Source organism: Tachypleus tridentatus, chromosome 7, assembly GCF_004210375.1.
Source record: "Tachypleus tridentatus isolate NWPU-2018 chromosome 7, ASM421037v1, whole genome shotgun sequence".
NCBI classification, from domain to species: Eukaryota; Metazoa; Arthropoda; class Merostomata; order Xiphosura; family Limulidae; genus Tachypleus; species Tachypleus tridentatus.
The window spans coordinates 194,724,868-194,748,611 of NC_134831.1; the positions used below are offsets into that span (position 1 = coordinate 194,724,868).

The following is a 23,744-nucleotide window of genomic DNA, read 5'->3' on the forward strand; positions in this document are numbered from 1 at the left end:
ACAAAGAGCAGGACTTCTGGAATAAAGTTCTTTGGACAGATGGGTCCAAAATTGAATTATTTGGATATCAGAACAGAGGACATGTTTGGCGTAAACCAAATACAATATTCCAGGAAAAGAACCCCATACCAACTGTAAAGCATGGGGGTGGAAGTGTCATGGTTTGGAGCTGCTTTGCTGCAGCAGGACCTGGACAGCTCACAATCATAGAATCTACCATGAATTCTACTGTGTTTCAGAGGGTGCTTGAGGATCACGTGAGACCATCTGGACGAAAATTAAAGCTGAAGTGGAACTGGACCCAGCAACACGACAATGACCCAAAACATACCAGTAAATCCACCAAGGACTGGCTGAAAACTAAGAAATGGAGAGTCCTGGAATGGCCAAGTCAAAGCCCAGATCTTAATCCCATTGAGATGCTGTGAGGTGACTTGAAACGGGCTGTACATGCAAGAAACCCCTCAAACATCTCACAGAATTCTGCATTGAGGAGTGGGTCAAACTTTCTTCAGACCGATGTCATAGACTGGCAGATGGCTACAAGAAGCGTCTCACTGCAGTTATTTCAGCTAAAGGGGGTAACACTAGCTATTAGGGGTAGGGTATCCTAACTTTATCCTCAGTCAGAATATGCATTTTTGTAGAATTACATTTATAGAAGATCTTGAAAGGTATTTTCTTCAGTTTTAATTGTTTAGTTATATTCATATAATCTCTAAGAATTGTTAAAATTGAGATTAAATATCTATATATCCAAATGTGTTAGAAAAATACACAGGCTTTCATAGGGTGTCCTAACTTTTTCACATGACTGTATTTACAGAGCTTATCTTTGGTCTATATAGCTAGTATTTGAAGGTCAAAATAAATAACATTATCTTTAGAGAGCTGATCCTTGATCTGCATAGCTATTATCTGAAGGTCAAAATAATAGACAAAATATCTGAATAGAGCTGATCTTTGGGCTATATAGCTGGTATTTGAAAGTCAAAATAACCGACAAAACATATTTATAGAGCTGGTGTTTGAAGGTCAAAATAACAGCCAAAATATCTGAATAGAGCTGATCTTTGGACAAAATAGATGGTATATGAAGGTCAAAATAACAGACAAAATATCTTCACAAAGCTGATCTTTGGTATATATAGCTGGTATTTGAGGATCAAAATAACAAAATATCTTTACAGAACTGATCTTTTGTCTATATAGCTGGTATATGAAGGTCAGAACAACAGAGAGAATGTCTTCAGAGAGCCGATCTTCGGTCTATGTAGCTGGTACCTGAAAGGCAATACAACATTAGTCTATATAGCGGGTATTTGAAGGGCAAAATAAATGACAGGATATCTTTAGAGAGCTGATCCTTGGTTTACATAGCTATTATCTGAAGGTCAGACAGTAGAGCATAGAGCTGATCTGTGGGCTATTAGCTTGTATTCAAAGGTGAATACAACAGACAATATCTTTACAGAGCTGATCTTTGGTCTGTGTAGTGGGTTTGTATTTGAAGGTCGGAAGAAACAAAATACCTTTACAGGACCGATCTTTGAACCATATAGCTGGTATGTGAAGGTCAAAATAACAGAAAAAATATCTGTATAGAGCTGATCTTTGGTCTATATAGCTGGTATATGAAGGTGAGAATAACAGATAAAATACCATTACAGAGCTGATGTTGGGCCATGTAGTTGATTGGTATTTGAAGGTCAGAAGAACAGACAGAATACCTTTACAGAGCATATCTTTGGTCGGTATAGCTAGTATTTGAAGGACAGAGTAACAGACAAAATATCTTTACAAAGCTGATATTTGGTCTATATAGCTGGTAGCTGAAGGGCAGAAGAACAGATAATATATATTTATAGGGATTATCTTTGGTCTATATAGCTGGTATTTGAAGGACAAAATAACAAAATATCTTTACAAAGCTGATCTTTGGTCTATGTAGTTAGTTGGTCCTGAAGGTCAAAATAATAGACAAAATATCTTTACATAGCTGATCTTTTGTCAATATAGTGGTTTGGAATTTGAAGATCGGATGAAAATACAAAATACCTTTAACACTCCTACGAAAAGTGGGGCCTAATAAGCCCCAGAGCAACTTGAAAGGTTATTAATATTAGGCTAATAATTTTGTATTTAAATGAAATTGCCATTTAAATCCATTAATGAATGGATTAACGAGATTCCTACTGTCCCTATCTACTATCTAGCGAAACCACAGCCAGGGGAAAGGGCTTGGAGAAATCAGGACTAGAAACGTCTTTTCATAGGAGTGTTAAAGAGCTGATCTTTGCTCTGCATAGCTGGTATTTGAAGGACAGAATAACAGTCAAAATATCTATACAGATGTAATCTTTGGTGTGTACAGCTAATATTTGCAAGTCAAAATAACAAACAAATTTTTATCTTTGGTCTATATAGCTAGTATTTGAAGGTCAAAATAAATAACATTATCTTTAGAGAGCTGATCCTTGATCTGCATAGCTATTATCTGAAGGTCAAAATAATAGACAAAATATCTGAATAGAGCTGATCTTTGGGCTATATAGCTGGTATTTGAAAGTCAAAATAACCGACAAAACATATTTATAGAGCTGGTGTTTGAAGGTCAAAATAACAGCCAAAATATCTGAATAGAGCTGATCTTTGGACAAAATAGATGGTATATGAAGGTCAAAATAACAGACAAAATATCTTCACAAAGCTGATCTTTGGTATATATAGCTGGTATTTGAGGATCAAAATAACAAAATATCTTTACAGAACTGATCTTTTGTCTATATAGCTGGTATATGAAGGTCAGAACAACAGAGAGAATGTCTTCAGAGAGCCGATCTTCGGTCTATGTAGCTGGTACCTGAAAGGCAATACAACATTAGTCTATATAGCGGGTATTTGAAGGGCAAAATAAATGACAGGATATCTTTAGAGAGCTGATCCTTGGTTTACATAGCTATTATCTGAAGGTCAGACAGTAGAGCATAGAGCTGATCTGTGGGCTATTAGCTTGTATTCAAAGGTGAATACAACAGACAATATCTTTACAGAGCTGATCTTTGGTCTGTGTAGTGGGTTTGTATTTGAAGGTCGGAAGAAACAAAATACCTTTACAGGACCGATCTTTGAACCATATAGCTGGTATGTGAAGGTCAAAATAACAGAAAAAATATCTGTATAGAGCTGATCTTTGGTCTATATAGCTGGTATATGAAGGTGAGAATAACAGATAAAATACCATTACAGAGCTGATGTTGGGCCATGTAGTTGATTGGTATTTGAAGGTCAGAAGAACAGACAGAATACCTTTACAGAGCATATCTTTGGTCGGTATAGCTAGTATTTGAAGGACAGAGTAACAGACAAAATATCTTTACAAAGCTGATATTTGGTCTATATAGCTGGTAGCTGAAGGGCAGAAGAACAGATAATATATATTTATAGGGATTATCTTTGGTCTATATAGCTGGTATTTGAAGGACAAAATAACAAAATATCTTTACAAAGCTGATCTTTGGTCTATGTAGTTAGTTGGTCCTGAAGGTCAAAATAATAGACAAAATATCTTTACATAGCTGATCTTTTGTCAATATAGTGGTTTGGAATTTGAAGATCGGATGAAAATACAAAATACCTTTAACACTCCTACGAAAAGTGGGGCCTAATAAGCCCCAGAGCAACTTGAAAGGTTATTAATATTAGGCTAATAATTTTGTATTTAAATGAAATTGCCATTTAAATCCATTAATGAATGGATTAACGAGATTCCTACTGTCCCTATCTACTATCTAGCGAAACCACAGCCAGGGGAAAGGGCTTGGAGAAATCAGGACTAGAAACGTCTTTTCATAGGAGTGTTAAAGAGCTGATCTTTGCTCTGCATAGCTGGTATTTGAAGGACAGAATAACAGTCAAAATATCTATACAGATGTAATCTTTGGTGTGTACAGCTAATATTTGCAAGTCAAAATAACAAACAAATTATCTTTACAAAAATGATGTTTTGTCTATACAGCTGGTATTTGAAGGTCAAAATAACAAAGTATCTTTACAGAGCTGATCTTTGGTCTATGTAGTTGGTTAGAATTTCAAGGTCGATAAAAAAAGACAAAATACCTTTATAGAACTGAACTTTTGTCCATATAAGTAGTATTTGGTGGTCAGAATAACAGACAAAATATCTTTACAGAGCTAATCTTTGGTCTATGTAGTTGTTCGTTGCTTTTTGAAGGTCGGAAGAATAGACAAAATAACTCTGTAGGGCTGATCTTTGGTCTATATAGCTAGTATTTGAAGGTCAGAATGACAGAAAATATATTTGTATAGAGCTAATCTTTGGGCTATATTACTGGTATTTCAAGGTCAAAATAACAGAAAATATCTGAACGGAGCTGATCTTTTGTCTATGTAGTTGGCTGGTACTTGAAATGTCAGAAGAACAGACAAAATACCTTTACAGAGCTGATATTTGGTCTATATAGCTAGTATTTCAAGGTCAGAATATCAGACAAAATATCTTTACAGAGCTGATCTTTGGTCTATGTAGTTGGTTGTTATTTGAAGGTCAGAATAACACACAAAATATCTGTAAAGAGCTGATCTTTGAGCTATATATCTGGTATTTGAAGGTCAAAATAACAAAATATCTTCACAAAGCTGATGTTTTGTCTAAATAGCTGGCGTATGAAGGCCAGAATAACAGACAATATCTGTATACAACTGATCTTTATTCAAAACAGCTGGTATCTGAAGGGCAAAAATAACAGATAAAATATATTTACATAGCTTACCTTTTATCTATATAGCTTGTATTCGAAGGTCAATATAACAGACAATATCTGTACAGGGCTGATCTTTGGTCTATGTAATGGATTTGTATTTGAAGATTGGAAGAAGAGATAAAATACCTTTTTAGAGCTGATATTTTGTCTATATAGCTGATATTTCAAGCTCAAAATAACAAAATAATTCTATAGAGCTGTTCTTTGGCCTATATAGCTGGTATTTGAAGGTCAAAATAACATACAAAATATCTTTATAGAGCTCATCTTTGGTCTATACAGTATAGCTAGTATATGAAGGTGAGAATAAGAGACAAAGTATCGTAAGAGAGCTGATATTTAGTCTTTGCAGTTGGTTGGTATTTGAAGATCAAAATAATAAACAAAATATCTTAAAGCGATGATTTTTGTTCTGTGTAGTGGCTTGGTATTTGAAGGCTGGAAGAACAAACAAAATACCGTTACAAAGGTGATCCTTGGTCAGTATAGCTAGTATTTGAAGGTCAGAATAATAGAAGATATATCTGTATAGAGCTGATATTCGGGCTATATAACTGGTATTTGAAAGTCAAATTAACAGAGAAAATATCTGAACAGAGCTGATCTTTTTTCTTTGTAGCTGGTTGGTATTTGATGGTGGGAAGAACAGACAAAATACCTTTAGCAGAGCTGATATTTGGTCTATATAGCTAGTATATGAAGGTGAGAATAACAGAAAGTCTCTTTACAGAGCTAATATTTGGTCTATGTGGTAGGTTGGTATTTGATGATCGGAAGGAGAGACAAAATACTTTTTCATTTTCAGAGCTGATCTTTTGTTTATATAATGGTATGTAAAGGTTAAAATAACATACAAAATATCTTTACAGAGCTGATCTTTCGTCAATATAGCTAGTATTTGATGGCCAGAATAACATACAAAATACCTTTACGGAGCTGTTTTTAGTGTATATAGCTAGTATATGATGATCAGATTAAGAGACGAAACATCTGTATAGGTACGTAGGTAGGTTTTGCATGTTTATTGGCAGAAAGCTACTAGGCTATCTATGCGAAACAAGATGTAGTATAGTATAATGGTATATGGAAATGAAGGTGAAAATACTTAAAATATGTAAAATTGCGACCTGCCAGGAAGACTGAAGCATTAGGTTCAAACTTGCTGTCAGTCACCTGAAGTTGGCCTTTCAAGTCCTGGATTCAGGTCAAAATAAAATTAAAATGTGTAAAACAAATCATGCTTGGTTGTACGACGGCATGATAATAAAATATATATGATTGTGACCTGAATGCCACACAGACCACACATTGGTGCATCAGTACCAGATAAAAGGAAGTGGTGATTTAAAAAACTGTGATCAATACGTAGACTAGCCAAGACAACTTCCTCCCTGCTACAGGCCTGCTGGAAAGCGATGCGGTTTGAAAGTGTGGGATATCTACGGCAAATATCCCAGGCTCGTTTTTGAGCCTTCCGTGCCATGTGATGGATTCCACCACGGACGAGGATATAGTGGAAAACGTGTCGAGGTTTCAGGAATACATTGAGCAGCTGCTTGTTTAATACAGTTAGTTACTGCTGCCACACAGTCTCTCTCAAAAGTATAAGAAAATGATCACTGTCTCTTCAACCCTCCATGAAAAATGGGAGAATAATGAAGGGGAGCAAATTGAGATATCAATAGCAGTAAAGGACTGACTAGGTGCATGCAAAAAAGTAAAAGAACCAGTATTGAAAAGAGAAAGGTTGCGATCAGAGAGAATACACTAAACAAAGCGTCCCCTCCTATCAGTAACAGCACTTCCCCAGAAGGGATGATGTTCATTAAAAAGGATTAGAAAGGGAGACGGCAACTGTTCAATGAGAGCATCAAGGTCTGACTGATCATAGGTCTCTCCAGATAAGTAGGTAGGTAGGTATTCAATGTTTATTGGAACAAAGCTACAAGGCTATTTGTCCAGACAAGATGTGGTACAGTATAGGTATAGGGCAGTTAAGGTAAAAAGTGAAATATGTAAAATTAGGAACTGCCAGGAAGACTAAAGCAAGAAGTACACCCTTCCTGACAGTCACCTGAAGTTGACCTTTCCAATCCTGGGTTAGTTCAAAATAAAAATAAAAACTAAAATGTGTAAAATTAAGACTTGCCAGGAAGACTGAAACAACAAAATCGAAATTGCAGTCAGTTACCTGAAGTTGGCCTTTCTAGTCCTGGGTTCAAGTCAAAATAAAAATTGCAATGTGTAAAAGAAATTGTGTTAAAACATTCAAATGTGAAAAAGAAATCATGCTAAAACACTATATAGTCCGATAAAAAACCTTAAATTAAGTGTAAAAGACCAATGGCTCTTAAAAGTGTAAAAACATGAGTGAGATGGGCAGTATCACCTATAACATGGGCCAAAGTCAAAGGTAAACGTGCCTTAGAAATATCTTTAAAATGGTGTCGTCGTTCTAGGTTCTAACGACGGCGTGATTGTGATATGAGTGCCACATAGACTACACATTGGTGCAGCAGTTCCAGATAAAAGGAAGTGTAGCCTTGCCAAAACAACCTCCTCTCTTCGATCCTTACAGAACCAAGAGGCCAAAGACCAAGAGAAAGCTTGATTTGAAAAAGCTTGTTATTGTGTTGCTCATTCCAGGTTGCCTGCCATCTGGTGTACAGTCTGAATTTGAAAAGTGGACAATAGTCCATGTATGGAATGGGTACTGGGATGATAGATTCAGAACAGACAGACTTTGCTGCTCTGTCGGCCAGCTCATTCCCACAAATGCCAACATGACCTTATATCCAAAAGAATTGGACAGAGTGAGATGAGAGAGAAAGATGGGCCAGTTTGTTTTCGAAATTGATGAGAAGAGGGTGGTGACTAACATGAAATGATTCCAGGGCCAATAAACAGCTAGGTGAGTCCGTATACATTGTACAATTTGTATATCGCATTATTCCAATATGTTTTAGGGCAAGAGAAATGGCATACAATTCGGCAGTGAAAACAGACTCTGTAGAGGGGAGTCTGTGTGCCACAATCGAACTGTCACAAACCATGGCTGATCCCACTGAGTCATCCGACTTGGAACCATCTGTATATATAAAAATGGATGGATCATATGAAAGATGTTCAGCAAAGAAAGAGCGATGTTTCCAATCGGGTGTATCTTCTTTCCTCAGATGACTCAAAAATAGGTTACAATTGGGGAAAGTAATTTGCCATGGTGGAATAGGCTGATGTAAAGAAACAGCAATATTATTCAAGGATAAATCCAAATCTTCTAATTGTGCCTGGATACGGAGACTAAAAGGAACACTGGCAGATTTTCTGTTATTAAAAAGTGTGTTTCATTGTAGTTGGAAAACACAACTCCAGATAGGATGCTGTGGTAATGATCAAAGTTTGAAAGCATACATTAGAGACAGTTGTAATCGGCGAATATATAGAGAGGGGTTAATGAGATTCCACATACAGACTTTGCACGGGAGAAGTACGAAAAGCTCCAATGCAAAGCCAAAGTCCCTGGTGATGGACAGGATCCAACATTTTTAATGTTGATATTCTGGAAGAACCATAAACCACAGACCCACAGTTGAATTTGGATCGGACGAGGGCACGAAAAATTTTGAGCATGGAATATCGATCTGCTCCCCAAGAAGTAGAAGAGAGGACACAATGAATGTTCAATGCTTTTAGACATTTGATACGAAGTTGCTTGATGTGCGGTATAAAATTTAATTTACAATCAAATATAAGACCTAAGAACTTTGCTTCAGGGACGACAGGAAGTACAACATCATCAAGACGGAGTTCTGGATCTGGGTGGATTCCCCGTTTGCGGCAGAAATGTGTATACATTTGTATAAACGGTTTTAGAGAGAAAAAGTTTAAAACCATTTGCCGTGGTCCACTTCAGTATCTAATTGACTGCAGTTTGTAGCTGCCGTTCAATACACCTCATGTTTGATAACTGCTATGAGATGTGAAAGTCATCAAGAAAAATACCGTTTGCAACTGTACGGGGTAGCTGTTCACTGATGGCATTAATCTTTATAATGAAAAGTGTGACGCTCAGAATACAGCCCTGAGGGACTCTAAGTTCCTGTGGAAAAAAATGAGAAAGTGTTGAGCCACACGGACTTGGAATCGGCGCTTCATTAAGAATTGCTTGATGAAAAGGGGTAAGTTTCCACGCAATCCATACAAGTGAAAGTGTATCGTAAGATTCCATATCTTCATGTTGTGTCGTAAGCTTTATCTAAATAAAAAACAGTAACAAGATGTTGTTGCCTTAAAAAGGATTCTCTGATTGATGTTTCAAGGATAATTAAATGGTCTATCATAGAGCGTTCTCTTCGGGACCCACACCGAGTAGGTGAGAGGAGGTTGTTAGATTCATGAAACCAAACGAGGCGGGCATTGATCATCCTCTCTAAGATCTTACTGAGACAACTTGTCAAAGCAATGGGATAGTAATTTGAAGGAATCGGTGGATCCTTCCAAGGTTTCAAAATAGGGAGTACGATAGCTTGTGGCTAAGCATCTGGATAGACATTTTCCTGCCATACCCGATTAAAGACAGCTAGAAGAATAGTAAGAGAGTTCTGGGAGAGGTGACGTAACATTTCATAATGTATATTATCAGGTCCGATTGATGTGTTGCCAGACCGATGAATAGCAAGTTTGAGTTCCATCAGTGTAAGAGGGCGATTGTAATCATAGGAATGGTCAATTGAAAAAGAAAGAAGCAGATGCTCTGCCTGGGTTTTAATGGCTAAAAAGGAAGGGGATAAGTTCGAAGAGCTAGATACACGAGAGAAGAAGCTCCCAAGAGTATTGGCAATGCTCTGTGCATCTGCAACTTCATGACTATCAGATATTAAGATAGAGAGGGGGACAGAAGTATATCTTCCACTCACCCTCCGGATCTTATCCCATATAACTTTTGTGCTGGTGGTTGAAGAAATGCTGGAGGTGTATTTAATCCAAGATTCCTTCTGGCTTTCACGTCTAACTTGCCGAGCGTGTGCACGGGCTTGCTGAAATGCAATGCGGTTTGAGAGCGTGGGGTATCTTCGAAATTTATCCCAAGCACGCTTCCGAGTTTTCCGTGTTATAGAACAGGCAGAATTTCACCAAGGGCGGGGGATGCCGTGGGGAACATGTCAAGGTTTTAGGGATACATCGAGTAGCAGCTTGTATAATACTGTTGGTTACTGCTGCAATACAATCAACTATGGATGATTTACATAAGATAGCAGGATCAAGTTCCGAAAGAGTAGTGAAAGAAAGCCAGTTGACCTGTACCAACTTCCACAGAGGTATATGGGTTGGGTGGTACTGATCACGGCCAATCTCTCGTAAGATAATGGGAAAATGTGCACTACCTCGCGGATTAATGTCAACCTCCCAAGAAAAGTGAGTGACTAGCGAAGGGGAACAGACAAAAAGATCTATCTATAGCTGTAAATAACTGACTGGGTGCATGAAAATATGTGTAAGAGCCAGTATCGAATAGAGCCAGGTTGTGGTTCAGGAGCATATGCTCCATGGCGCTTCCTTTCATATCAATACGGAAGCCACCCCAGAGTGGATTATGTCCATTGAAATCTCCCAAGATTAAAAAGGGGGTAGGCAGTTGCCCAATGAGGGTATCGAGGTCTGATTGATTATAATGCGTTTCAGATGTAAAGTATAGAGAGCATATAGTGATGGTACAACCCAAGGAGACACGGATGGCTACAGCCCCCAAGGGTGTGGTCAATGACAGGGACCGGGTGGGCATATGCTGATCAACCAGCAATGCAACTCCCCCATGTTCCCATCCTACACAGCCTGTCGTTCAGATATAATGAATGGTGTCGGATAGTAACCGTATTTGTAGGCTGTAGAAATGTTTTCTTGCAAGGAAAGACATATGGGATGATAAAAGTCAATAAGATATTTGATGCCAGTCACATTTGATTGGAAACCTCGACAGTTCCATTGGATTAGTGTGGCCATGTGCAATTATTTAAGAGGAGAAGACGGTAGAGAGTCCTTCTGCTTACGACCACGTTTTTTTCTTTATTGAATGTGGGTCTATTGCCCGCTATGGATCCTGCTCTAGCTCGAATGGTCGGGTCTGAATTTATCGGTACGCGTACTAATGACTGAGAGCGCGGACGAGTGGTTTGTTTAATTTTTGGGGTATCAAGAGAGGGAGACCCCATGAAAACATCTTGACTTGAAGAAGGTGAAGTTCGATAATGACTGGAAGGTGTGGTCAGGACAGAGATGGAAGGAGACACTGAATCTTGAACTATGTTGATTTTGGAAAGCGTCTCATTAAGATTTGCTGGTGAAAATTGTGTAGGGGATAGGGTAAGGTCTGTTTGGACTCTAACTGTAGTAGTGGAACGGGTTACAGCAGCATAAGTTCTGGACGGAAGAGGTAATAATAATTTTCGAGTCTCTGAGTAAGTGAGAATGTTAACTGTCTTGAGACGTTGTACTTCTTTTTCTTCTACTCATTTAGGGCAAGAGAAGCCCTTTTGAATAACAAATGGGGACGTCTGCCATAGAGGTTGGTCACTTAAGGAATGCAAAATTAGGAATCGCGGGACAGATTCAAATGGCGAGTTAGTCTGTACAGATTCATCAATGCGTGGTCGTTTTTCAGTAGTCGGGTTTTTCTTTATGGTTTCAAGTTGCGTTATTTTTTTGTTTTAAGAGTATCCATAATAAATAGGCATTGTGGTCCTTGCCACCACAACACACATATGTCAGGAAACCACGAAATGACGCCTTTGAGTGACCAAATCTCTGACACTGGAAACATCAGAGGGTTAGGAATGTACGGCCATACCTTGCAATTTAGACAACCTGCCACGATGGTAGCAGGTGCACGTGGTGATATAAATGTCAAAACGAGGATATTTCTTGGCAGAGTAACTCCATCTTTGCGAGTGGAGATACGCCTCACTGCAGAAACTCCTTGAGTGGAGAAACCAGCAAGAATCTCCGACTCGGGGACATTCTTCAAATCCCTCTCAACAATAACTTCTCGTGATGAATTCAAAGTAGCATGAAGTGTAACCTCAATAGGTATATCCCCAATTGCATTTGAATGAAAGAGGAGTTCATTGTGTTTAGATGTGGATGTTTCCACCAATATGTCACCAGAATGAAGCTTCTTTACTGACCTCTAAGAGCCAGCAGGTCCCTCTAGTCCTTTCTAAATGAAAAAGGGAGACATTTGCCATAAAGGTTTCTCTGAAGGAGAATGTAGGATGAGAAAATGAGGTACAGCTGGTGGTACAGATGTTGAAGATTGCTGATCAGAGTCTTCAAGACGTGGTCGTTTACCCATTGACTGTTTTTTCACTATTTTATTTAAATTTTTATTTGGAGGATCCATAGGAAAAAAGAAAATTTCGGTGCCCACTGACCCCACCCACCATGGAGCCCTACGAGGGGTCGCACTACAATGTCAAACAAGGACACTGCGCCAACACCAGGGTTTCATGAGCACTATTCCCAAACACTAGCATCAGACACAATGTCCACAACACCCATTGAGAATTTCCAATCTTGGATACCCCTAGCCGAAGTGGACCAGCCGATTGACCCAAGGAGGGCCACCCCAAGGCCACCCGTCTACAAGAATTCAAGGCCAAAGTGGTGTGTTGGGGTTGGACCCCTCAACCACCAGGATCCTCTCCTCCCCTTCACGAGTCGCCACGCACAGCAAACACGTGAGTGGATGTTTAGATCCCAGAGGAGGTAACCTGAAAGAACAGAACCTTCCCTGAGAGGTCACCTCACCACGTACAGGAATCCACACTGAGGGGCTTTCAGCAGGACAACGCTGCAATCCACCATGCCCGTAGGACAAAGGACTTTTTCATGGTGAATTACGTGATTCTTTTGGACCATCCAGCCCGAACTGGACCCCATTGAAAATGTTTGGGGGTGGATGGCAAGTGAAGTCTATAGAAATGGACGTCAAATGCAAACAGTACATGATTTTCGTGAAACCATCTTCACCACTTGGAATAACATTCTAGCCAGCCTTCTGCAAACATTTCTATCGACTATGCCAAAGCGAATGTTTGAAGTTATTCGCAATGACGGCCGTGCAACTCACTACTGAGACCTCTTGTTGGGTATTTCCTATCCTGTTTGGAACTTCTTTTTGGTATGGTCTTAAACGTTTGACCAGCTAATAGTTAGGCTAATTTCACAGTGTTCACATTTTCCCTGTTAAGTGCTAAAAAAAGTTTTGTTTTCCCTTTTCTTATTTTCATCTTTCAAAACTACTAAAATAAGTGGTTGAGTCGAACAACGCAAAATGCATATTTCTTCTTTATGTTCATTGGCCTTAAGATTTTGGCCAGCAGTGTACTAGTCCAGACAAATGTTTATGTTTCGGTATAGGTTGTTACGATACATTTGACGTTAATTCCAAACAACTTAAGACTTAATTTTTGTGTTTTTTTACTTGTTTTTTTGTATTATATGTCATAAGTATCTATTCGTTCAGCTTGAAATGTCTAATGTGCATATAGTTAGTGCTCTGAAATAAGATTTGTACAATTATCGTATATTTGTGTGTTTGTACACTACCGTATAATTATCACTTGTTAAGGCGTTTTAATCATGTTTATACAGTACTGTATAATCATCATTTGTTAGTGTATTTGTTCATAACGTTTGTACACTACTGTAGAACTACCATGTGTTAGTGTATTTGTTCATCACATGTTCGTGCATTACTATGTAATTATCATACATTAGTGTATTTGTTCATCATATATTTGTACACTACTATATAATTTCGTTTAATATAAATCACGAATTGCAGTCTGAAAACCTGGAACCTAGATAGAGGTCGACCACCCTAAAAAAAAAAAAAGAGTCATTTCGAGAAAACCCACTTGTAGAGAAAAATATGTGTGTAAAAACGGCTCGTTTGGGTTGAGAAAATTTTTTTTACGTAGAGGAGCGAACAACGTTTCGACCTTCTTCGGTCATCCTCAGGTTCACAAAAAAAGAAAGAGGTAACTGACCAATAGTTGACCACATGTTTGAAAGGGGTTGTGTAACTGAGTGTCGGAATGTGGAGGGTGTGCTTAGATGTTTGAATATATAATTTTATATTATTTACTTTATTATTATTATTATTATTTATTATATTATTTTTAATATAGGTATAAAGGAGTTTCTTTGTATTGGTTTATTTTGGGCTCGAGTTTCAAGTCAAATAAACACAACATAACCATAAAAAACACTCGAATACTAAATGAAGAAACAAACATAAACAAACGAAAAATTGAAGAAGCCTTACTTATACAACAACTTAAGCCCAAAATAAACCAATACAAAGAAACACCTTTATACCTATATTGAAAAATATAATAAATAATAATAATAAAAATAAATAACAAAATTATATATTCAAACATCTAAGCACGACCTCTACATTCCGACACTCAGTTACACAACTCCTTTCAAACATGTCAGCTTCCGTTCCAGTTACACCTTTCTTTCTTTGTGAACCTGACGATGACCGAAGAAGGTCGAAACGTTGTTCGCTCTTCTATGTAAAATATTTTCTCAACCCAAACGAGCCGTTTTTACATATAAAAAACAGTTATTTTGGAGGTAGCGGAAGCACAAGTTAAAGATATTCAACAACATTCTGTCGAAGCCACGTTCCCTTCCTCTTCTCTCTTCGTACCCCTAACGACGACTCGTCGCCAGCACATATTCTGGCTCATAGTTAACCTGGGTTTCACATCGTTTACTCAGAAATTGGCTAGATCATATAGGGTTAACGCTGACACACCAAGATGCCGAGATGAAACATTTTATCTACAGTGCAGAATTACACTCTTGATGGCCACCTCTCCACTAAAATTTTTCTACGAATTAAAGAGTTCTCGGAGGAACTAGAGCAATCTTCGAAGTTGTGTAAATGGAAATTCTCGAACAAGACGGCTGTAGATAATCAATATGTACATCCAGAACACAGCAGCTGCCTCGCTACTCTTCGTGGATGATGAACATTGATTATGTGCTGGAGGAACCGCTTATCATCCTGTTCCTATACAGTGTCGCCCTTCCCTTGTCTCTGACACAAGCATTCATCAATTATACTATTCTATCTTATCACTCTTTCGCACAGCAGCTCATTTCAGAAACATTGGTTACCTTGCATAGTGTATTTGTTAATTTTTATCAAATCAAAGCAGCTGATTTAATTTCAAAAGCACGCGTATATTTATTTATAGTTTATCAAGCGATATGTATATCAAGATTTATAGATAACTATCAATTATATTCATGATGACGAGATATCCACTTGAAGTAGAAATGTATACAAAGAAACGCAAAATTAAAGAAGCCCTATCTATACAATAACTCAAACCAAAATTGAAACAATACAAAGTAAAACCTTTATACATATATTTATTAAATAATGAATAACCCAACATATAACTGCAACGCCCCTACAATCTCGTACCCGTTTACATTCTCGTCCCCAAGACGTGGATGGCAACGATCAGTTGCGAACTTTCTTTGTTACCCTAATGATGACATGAGGAGGAGGAAACGTTTTCATTAGTTTTTAATTAAAGTTTTAATACCCATACAAGCCGTATTTAGAATACGAATACCAATTATATACTTTATTTTTTTTCTTATATTAAACTTCAGTTTCTGCACAGTTTTCTTTTCTTTTGTATCCCAGTTTCCATAATTTAGAATATTCATTTTTTCTAATTCTTATTTTTAATTTTTAATTGCATATCAGTTTATGTAGTTTATAAATATGGTTTTAAATTAAACACAAAGCTACCCGTTGGTTTATGTGTGCTCTGCAAACCACGAGTATTAAAATCTGGTTTCTTGCATTGTTAGTTCGCAGACATACCGTTTTCTCGCTTAGGAACCTTTGGTCTAGAAACTACCCTACCTTATTTATACATTCTCTCAAACTATATCAACAGAGTCATTTAAACAACGTACTTAATATATATATGCGTGCCTGTGTGTGTATACTGTAACTAACGCATTTTTTAATCTGCTAATAACAGTGAAAGGTCTTATAGCAAAATCACAACATATCAGTCAGTGAATATAAAATAGCCCTTGACCTCTCACACCATGAACTTTCCAGGATATGAATAAATAAAAATTTAGAATTCGATACATTAATGAAGTTTAGGCATATTATCCTTTTCTAGTATTTCATCAGAAATAAATTAACCAAAGTTAAAACAAATTTTAATCAATGGTGTCGTGTTCATAAGCGATTGCTCTGACAAATGAAGGCTTTCCTGTTTTAATAAAACCACAGAAACTTACTTTACACATTCAACAATTAATTTGCGTTCTCGTGCATCCAAGCTGTTTTGTAAATGAGCAGCACTAGTGTCACCCGGCGATTGACATGTTAAGCAGTTCAATTATTTTACTATTTAACCGTATTTTGTTCTCGGTTTACCAAACGTATGAACTTTTTTTTTAAAAAAAAAGTGAATTATTTGTTAATGAACTTAATTCTTTTATAGATAGATAAAAGCATAAAAGTAATTTTAAAAAAATATCCAGTAAATACGTAAAACCATTTATTAGTTGTGAGAAGTTTATTGGTTTGAGTTGTATGCCTGTAAGTTACCCAAGAACAACAAAAGTCATAGGACGGGTTTTAGAGACTTTTCACAACTGGTAATCACACGGTCACTTGCACCTATATTTAAAGGTAGTTAAACTCAGGTTCTCACTTCAGGTTAGATATACTTCATACATTATACTTTATACATTATACATTTATTATTCCAATTACTCTTACACTTCTATCACCGTCAATTAATGACTCAAATATTTATACATTAATTACAACATGAAAATACCGTTTGTCCAAGATTACAAGATACAAGTTATCACAGCTTTGCTAAGAAAAGCATTCAAACTATTTCAACCAATTTAACTAGGAACTTTGATAAATTTTCAAAACGATATGCGAGCTAGTAATGAGATATAAGAAGCTCAGACACAAATACACATTCACTAACATTATTCGGCTTTCAACATGCCACCGCTTGTACATGTACCTTAGTAAATGTCCGTCTCTCCGTTTTGTATTCTGCCAAGGCGAGTCTTCATAACGATAGGCTTTACGAATCAAAGGAGCGCAGGAACAACTGAGTTTGTTTCCCATGATCCTCCAATCACAGCTGCTCCATATACCTCGGTAACAGGAAGATCCTTTGCTGACAGCCGCTGTTCGCCAATAATTTCATATTCTTGTCAAAGTTGCTAAAATATTCTGTTAAAAAAGAGGGTATGTAAAGGATTTAACAGTAGAAAAAACAACATATCATTGGTTCATTAAGAGTTTATTCTGCGACTGCTGAAATCCCTCAAACGATTTAGCAATACGTATTTATTAACAAACGTATAAAAATGTATTACAAATCCCACTAAGTCTTTCTTTATCAGTTATCCACTCTAACAGTTTTATAACAAACATAATAGTAATGTACAATTACAACTATCAGATCTTTGTTTAACTTGAAACGTACGGTTGGTACGAACGCATAATCCAAAAGTCATCTAGATTTACTTCTCTACAGGTCATCAAAAGCTACATGTGATGAGCTACAGGGCATAGTCGCTTTATCTCCAGTGTATATGTCGCTTTTCAGCTATCCAGAGCGTCCCAAAGTCGAATATCAGCGAAAAGCCAAAACCAATAATACTTATTTTCGTTTATCATCATCTTATTTCAACGGGCCTAGCGCCTACATAGTTCTAACAGTGACTATACTTCTATAATCGTTTGATAAAGTAAAACAGTCCTTACAATTTTTAACTACCTATTTTATTATTCTATGCAAAATTTATAAAGCTCTAATATACGATCTATAACCTAGTAACCCACGTACGCCATTTTATAAAAAGCAAACCTCCATAAGGAACACTATCACCAAATATAAAAGCTATGTATGGCTAAATACTGAACATGAAAAAGGAACCATACTAGATAGAGATGAAAGTGGACATATCACTCGATTGGCTAACGATTACGTAGCAGACTAAATTGTCTCTACCTGAAGAATAAAGTTCCTACATCACTGAAAAAAACTAATAGAACCAGAATTTTCAATCATAAATTGTTACTCTATTGTAAAATAGTAATGTAAGTAGTATAGTAAAGTTAACTACAGTAAAAGTATAGTTATGAAAGTTGAAATTCTATTCAAACATCAAGCTTTTGATAGATAAATTAAAGCAGTAATGTAGGGAGTTCTTTCTCCGTGTAAAGTCAAGACGGCTTAGTGTGCTGTGTGATCATTAACCGATCAAGTGATGTGTTCACTTCCATCGCTATCTTGTCGGTTCCTTTTCCCAGGTCAGTTGCCAGCCCTAAATACCTTGTTTTTATTTGACGATAATTGTTAACACAAAGAATCAATTATTAACTTAACAGAATATTCCTTTCGAATTTCTTTAATCTTACATTTCTTTGTAAAGGTATTTATTCTAAAACATACATACGGCAGTAAAATATTCCACATGGGATGCCAGTTACATCATGAAAAAAAGCAGTTTTAACATTTCTTTCTCCACCCTAATGGTACAAGTTTTTAACTTATTTCGGTTAAGCATGAACCTGCACGTCGCGCAAGACACTTAACACTAAAACCACGTTTGCTTTCTATTCTTTCCAGATTTTAGCCTTACCAAAAAGTGTTTTTGCTATAAAACGAGAGAAGAGTAGTAAACCCTAGCGTTGCAAGAGTTAAAAAAATTAGCTCCTATTACTGTTTAAAGCCGAAATAAGCATTGCAAGAGTTAAAACAATCAATGCCTCTCGCTGATTCCAGCTGATACTAGTGTTGCAAGAGTTAAAAGAATTAGCTCCTATTACTGTTTACAGCCGAAGTTGGTGTTGCAAGAGTTAAAACAATCAACTCCCTCTTGCTGGTTCCAGACGACGCTAGCGTTGCGAGAGTTAAAATAATCAACCCCTCTTGCTGTGTTAGCAACTAGGCTACCTGTTGTATAGACAGCTCAGTTAGGTTCTGAGGTTAACAAATATTACACGAACCGCTACCGTTGTATGCAGTTTATTTTCTTGTAAACCAAACCATCATTAGGCCTAATTGCATCACAATTTATCCCTTGTTTTTCTACCCTTTTTTACTTGAAGTAAATCCAAACATTACTTCCTTTCAGTCATATTTCAGCAACGTCTCCGTAACTTGTATGCAAATTAAACGGCTGAATTAATTCCAGTAATCAAATGAACTTATGTTTCTGGAACAGAGTTAAGAAGCAAAATTAGAGTCGGTAGCAATGGGGATGAAAACTTCTGCCTCGTGGTAACCCAAGTAAGACAAAAAAAAAACAAGTGCAAAATGGGGAATATAAAAGTAGTTGAAATGATATCAGATATAATACATACCAGTAACTATATTATTGTTAGAAATACATAAATACATACTCGTACAATAAACATCATGTTTCTAATACCAAGTTCGCGAAGTTCAAAGTGGCCATGAATAAGAATGGTATATGGTTAATTTACGACCTACTTTTCGGTTACCACATGATAAAAGAAGTTTGTCTATTCCCTACAGATGGTAAACCTTCGCTTTTCCATCCTCCAACGATTTATATGTTAGAGAAAATTAATATTAATAAAGTTAAATAAACAAAATCAAAAGGAAGGATTGCGTTAAAAAACAGCAAATACAAACTAATTATATTAGTCTGTTATAACTTAAAAAACCCCCCAAAAAAACAGGCTGAAACAGAAATAAATTAAACAATAAACGCTGCCCTAATTCAAAATATCCCAGGGTACAAACTATAATGTGGAATTATAAAATAGACCCTACGTTTTGGAGATAACTACGAAAGTAAGTCCCATATCGCAGTGGGGATGCACCGTCTATCACTCTTAACTTCCATTCGCCAGTCTCATATAAGAAATAAGAGAGTAGCAATAGATATAGAAATTAAAAGAGCAAGATGCGAGTGTTCAAGCCTACAATGTCCCACATCTATATTACCCTTCACTGCCTGCACAGTTGTGGGGAGGCGACTGCTGTCCAAAGTAATGAAGAAAAATAATTCAAATAAAAATAAATTTTTTTTTTATAATCCCACATTATAGCTTGTACTCTGGGATCTTTTCAATTAGTGTAGTTTTTTTTTGTTTAATTAATTTTATGTTTCAGCATGTTTTTTAAATTATAACAAACTAATACACACACACATATCGAACTAATGTTTTTAAGCTAACACATTTTTAACTTTATTTATAAATTAATAACAATTATACAGAAACTCGGTGGTATTTCTGATCATCCCATACCATATTCCGAGCTCTTTACTGTGCGAAATGCATCATCAGCGATAGATATGATGGACAAAGTGTGGTTGAAACATACAATATTCTTGAAAAAAAAAGTATAAAAGACTGAATAAATAACTTAGAAATTAAGTACTTGGGTAAGTGAATAGCTAGGTAAGATTTAAATATACATGTAGACATTAATATTAGCCTTGTTATATTTTTAATACTCTCTATATGCCTTGAACATGCTGTGAGCTCACGACTTCGGATATGGCGAACAGGAGTCTTGTTCGTGTAACATTATAAAGTATTCAACACACTGAGCAGCGAATGTGATATTAAGAGTGGCAGTTATCACTTACAATTTTGTTTACTGGCTGCCTCTCCCCTGATCAGTACCTTAAAATGGCCTTAGCACTTTGTCCAAAATATATTAGTAAAATCCATTTTTATTTCATAAACGGAATGTATTATCTAATGGTTATTAAAACACATCTACTGTTGTATATGCTTTCTTTCACTGAAAACAGTACAACAACGAAATGTTGACAAAAGACGCGAAATGGTAAGTTGAAATCTTTTCACGAGATATGCGAGAATTAGCATTCTGTCCAGGTCGTTTCTCTGGAACAACTACCTAGTTTCACGGGAGTTTTGTTAAGTTTTAACACTTCGAGGTGTATCATCACAACATTTCCTAGAGCCCAGTATTTAACATGGGAGGTTCGAAAAATTGATTTACAGAAATAATCGGAATGATCTCTGCTATATAACGTACTCAGCGATATAATGGAGTTCGTCCAATCTCTCTTTCATTTCTATATTGGCTTCTAGCCCAATGTCAGGCATCATTCCCACTTGTATTCTGGCCTCAATCCCTCTGTTTCATCTAGTTCTAATTTACACTGCAGTTTAATAGCAGCTGCTTGATGTTTTTATATTTACCGTAAGTTGTGTTATGTATTATGATTTAAAATGGCCTGAAACTTAAGTAAATTATAATTTATATTTAAAATTTAAATAAATGTCGATATGTATCTAATTTATATTTGCCAACGAGATTGATACACACAGTTTTCTTTCTTAACACAAATATATTTTAATTTTGTGTGTAGTTCCGTTGGTTTATATGCATTTTATTAAACCGCATTGTTTTATAGAAACATTCTATATTTATTATAAAACCTATTACAGCAGACGGCGTTTATCTTTTAACACGCAAACGACAAATATGTAGAACCCAACATACATAACACAGTTTGTTTGGTGGAGGTGTGTATGTTCTTATAGCAAAACCACATTGGGCTATCTGCTGAGTATACGGATGGGGAATCGAACCCCTAATTTTAGCGTTGCAAGTCCGAATACTTACCCGCTGTACCAGCAGTGGACGTATATTTTAATATAAAACAATAATACAATATTTAATAACGGTTATTACAAATAATGACTTGTATACAAAAGGTTTACAAACTAGCAAAATATACTGACTCTTCTATATGATTCGGAACTTCCTTGATATCCTATCAAGGGTTCACAGTGGGCGAATTAACTTCGAGTTGAAATAGGTTCGATTCACTTAACGGGGAACTAGCTAGCTCTTCGCTGATCACACGCGAGTTTTTCACAGCTGAAGATATATAATATCTTCGTAAAAATACTAATGACCCATGTTAATCCGCTAAAGTTAAACGGTTTGTAATATTCGAAACATATAAACGTTTCTGGTTAAATATGCGATGTTTCCGATTAGTAAGCATTAAATCACAGCTATAACTTTCGAAGTTTATAGTATATCAACTATAGTAAGTGAACAATATATGCCTCTTGGCGCGTCGGTTTATAAACATTAAGTGAAGTTCTCGAAATTTAATCTTGCATAATATTATTGACAATCACTAGTACTCACATACACACAAATACTGTTGATTCTTACACCCCAAGTTCTTCTACAACTTTAGTGAATAGGCGGGAATTTCGCAATGCAGATTTAACAGTATACATTACGTACATTTCTAATAGCAAATTTACCTTAAACGCAATATTAAAATAGATGTATAACAGTAGATCCGTCACACGTACATCTTTGATGTTAAAATATTTACCGTAACGAAATCTGTTTGATACCGTTTTTTACAGGTAACCTCGTTTTAACTTGACGAAATCGAGATGATCCAATCTAAAGAACCTTGTGTTTTTATTTCACGTCTAAAAAGAAGTTTCTACTAAAAAAATCACAAATATATAAATACACCAAGAGTGAAAAGCCTTCGAATTCATTAGATAACTTGGTTAGTCCCCTTTGGTTACAAGTATTGCCAACACACCATAATGATTCACTAGAAGTATAATTAAAATTAAAAGAGTATTCCGTTGAAGAACCAAACCTACTGTTTTAAAAAGATATAAAATAACGACTTCCTCAGAACCACATGCTGAACAGGAAATCTTCACTATATTGTTCTCAGCGTACAATATATTATTTACTATATCTTACACATCCGACTTTTCTTCAATGTCTACTATCGTTCAAAACATTCTGTATTAGAACTGGTCATTAACTAATCTTCACAAATCTCCAGTGCAGACCTAAAACCTTCTACAATCTCCAGTGTCTGATTGTGTAGGTTATCCGTTTCAAGCATACTGAGCAGAACCAAACTTTTTAAATCACAGTATTTCAAGTAAATAATCGAAACCCTATTCTAAATTAATTATACTTTCAAGGACTAGCTTCGAAAAAGAAATCTACACACTGGGCTATTTGTGTTGTGCCAACTATGGGTATCGAAACCCGGTTTTTAGAGCTATGAGCCTTCAGTATTGAACGTTGAAATGAGTTATATAATAATTAATTTAAATATAATTTTTAATAATATTAATAAAAATTACTTAATTTCCTCTGGGTTATGACAACAGAACCACTTACTGAATATGCTATACAACAATTATAAAAGATAAAATAAAATGAAACATAAATAATTTATTTTTTTTATAAAAGGTAAATATATATAATTTTATTTCCCTGAAATTAAATATTATACTTTAAAGATACTGAGGTTAAAGGTAACTGAAGGAAAAAATCGATGCAGAATGGCGACTCATTATGGTCTTCAAAGGAAGTTAAGAGTAACTTCGTTTTACTAAGAGATTCTGGGTTAGCACATGATTAAAAGCAAACCAAACTCGTAATATGATACGAGTAACTCAGTTTAAACTAATCACACTAAAAACGCAACTGTTCAAATCACAGAAATATTAAAACAGGCAGAAGGTATAAATGGTAATATAGAAAAATAAATTATTCATAAATTGGGAGTTTGTTTCTAAATACAAACTCGTCACACTTTACTACAGAAAACAATGTGTATAATCTGTTAAAAGATAGAATAATTCTAATGATATTCTTACAACAATAACAATGTAATATCTAACTGTAGAATTAGTTGACCGTGAAAACCTTTTCGTCTTAAACATAAAACTACACAATGAACTATCTGTGCACGCCCGCCACAAATATCGACACCCGGTTTCTAACGTTCTAAGTCTGTTGTTCTATTGAGAATAAGTCCATATGGACCTCCATGGAGTATTATATATTTTTCCAA

The 23,744-nt window shown here is 36.1% G+C and overlaps 1 protein-coding gene across 7 annotated transcripts in view; it reads right to left on the reverse strand.

Annotated features, from left to right (window-relative positions):
• The window catches only part of LOC143257623 (protein still life, isoform SIF type 1-like), a 297,368-nt gene that overhangs the window by 158,056 nt on the left and 115,568 nt on the right, over positions 1–23,744 (reverse strand). For all 7 annotated transcript variants that reach the window (XM_076516633.1, XM_076516638.1, XM_076516637.1 and 4 more), the window contains one exon: positions 16,883–17,097. In XM_076516633.1, coding sequence (XP_076372748.1) covers positions 16,883–16,989 — 107 coding nt within the window. In that variant the 5' untranslated portion in view covers positions 16,990–17,097. The remainder of the gene's footprint in view (positions 1–16,882; positions 17,098–23,744) is intronic.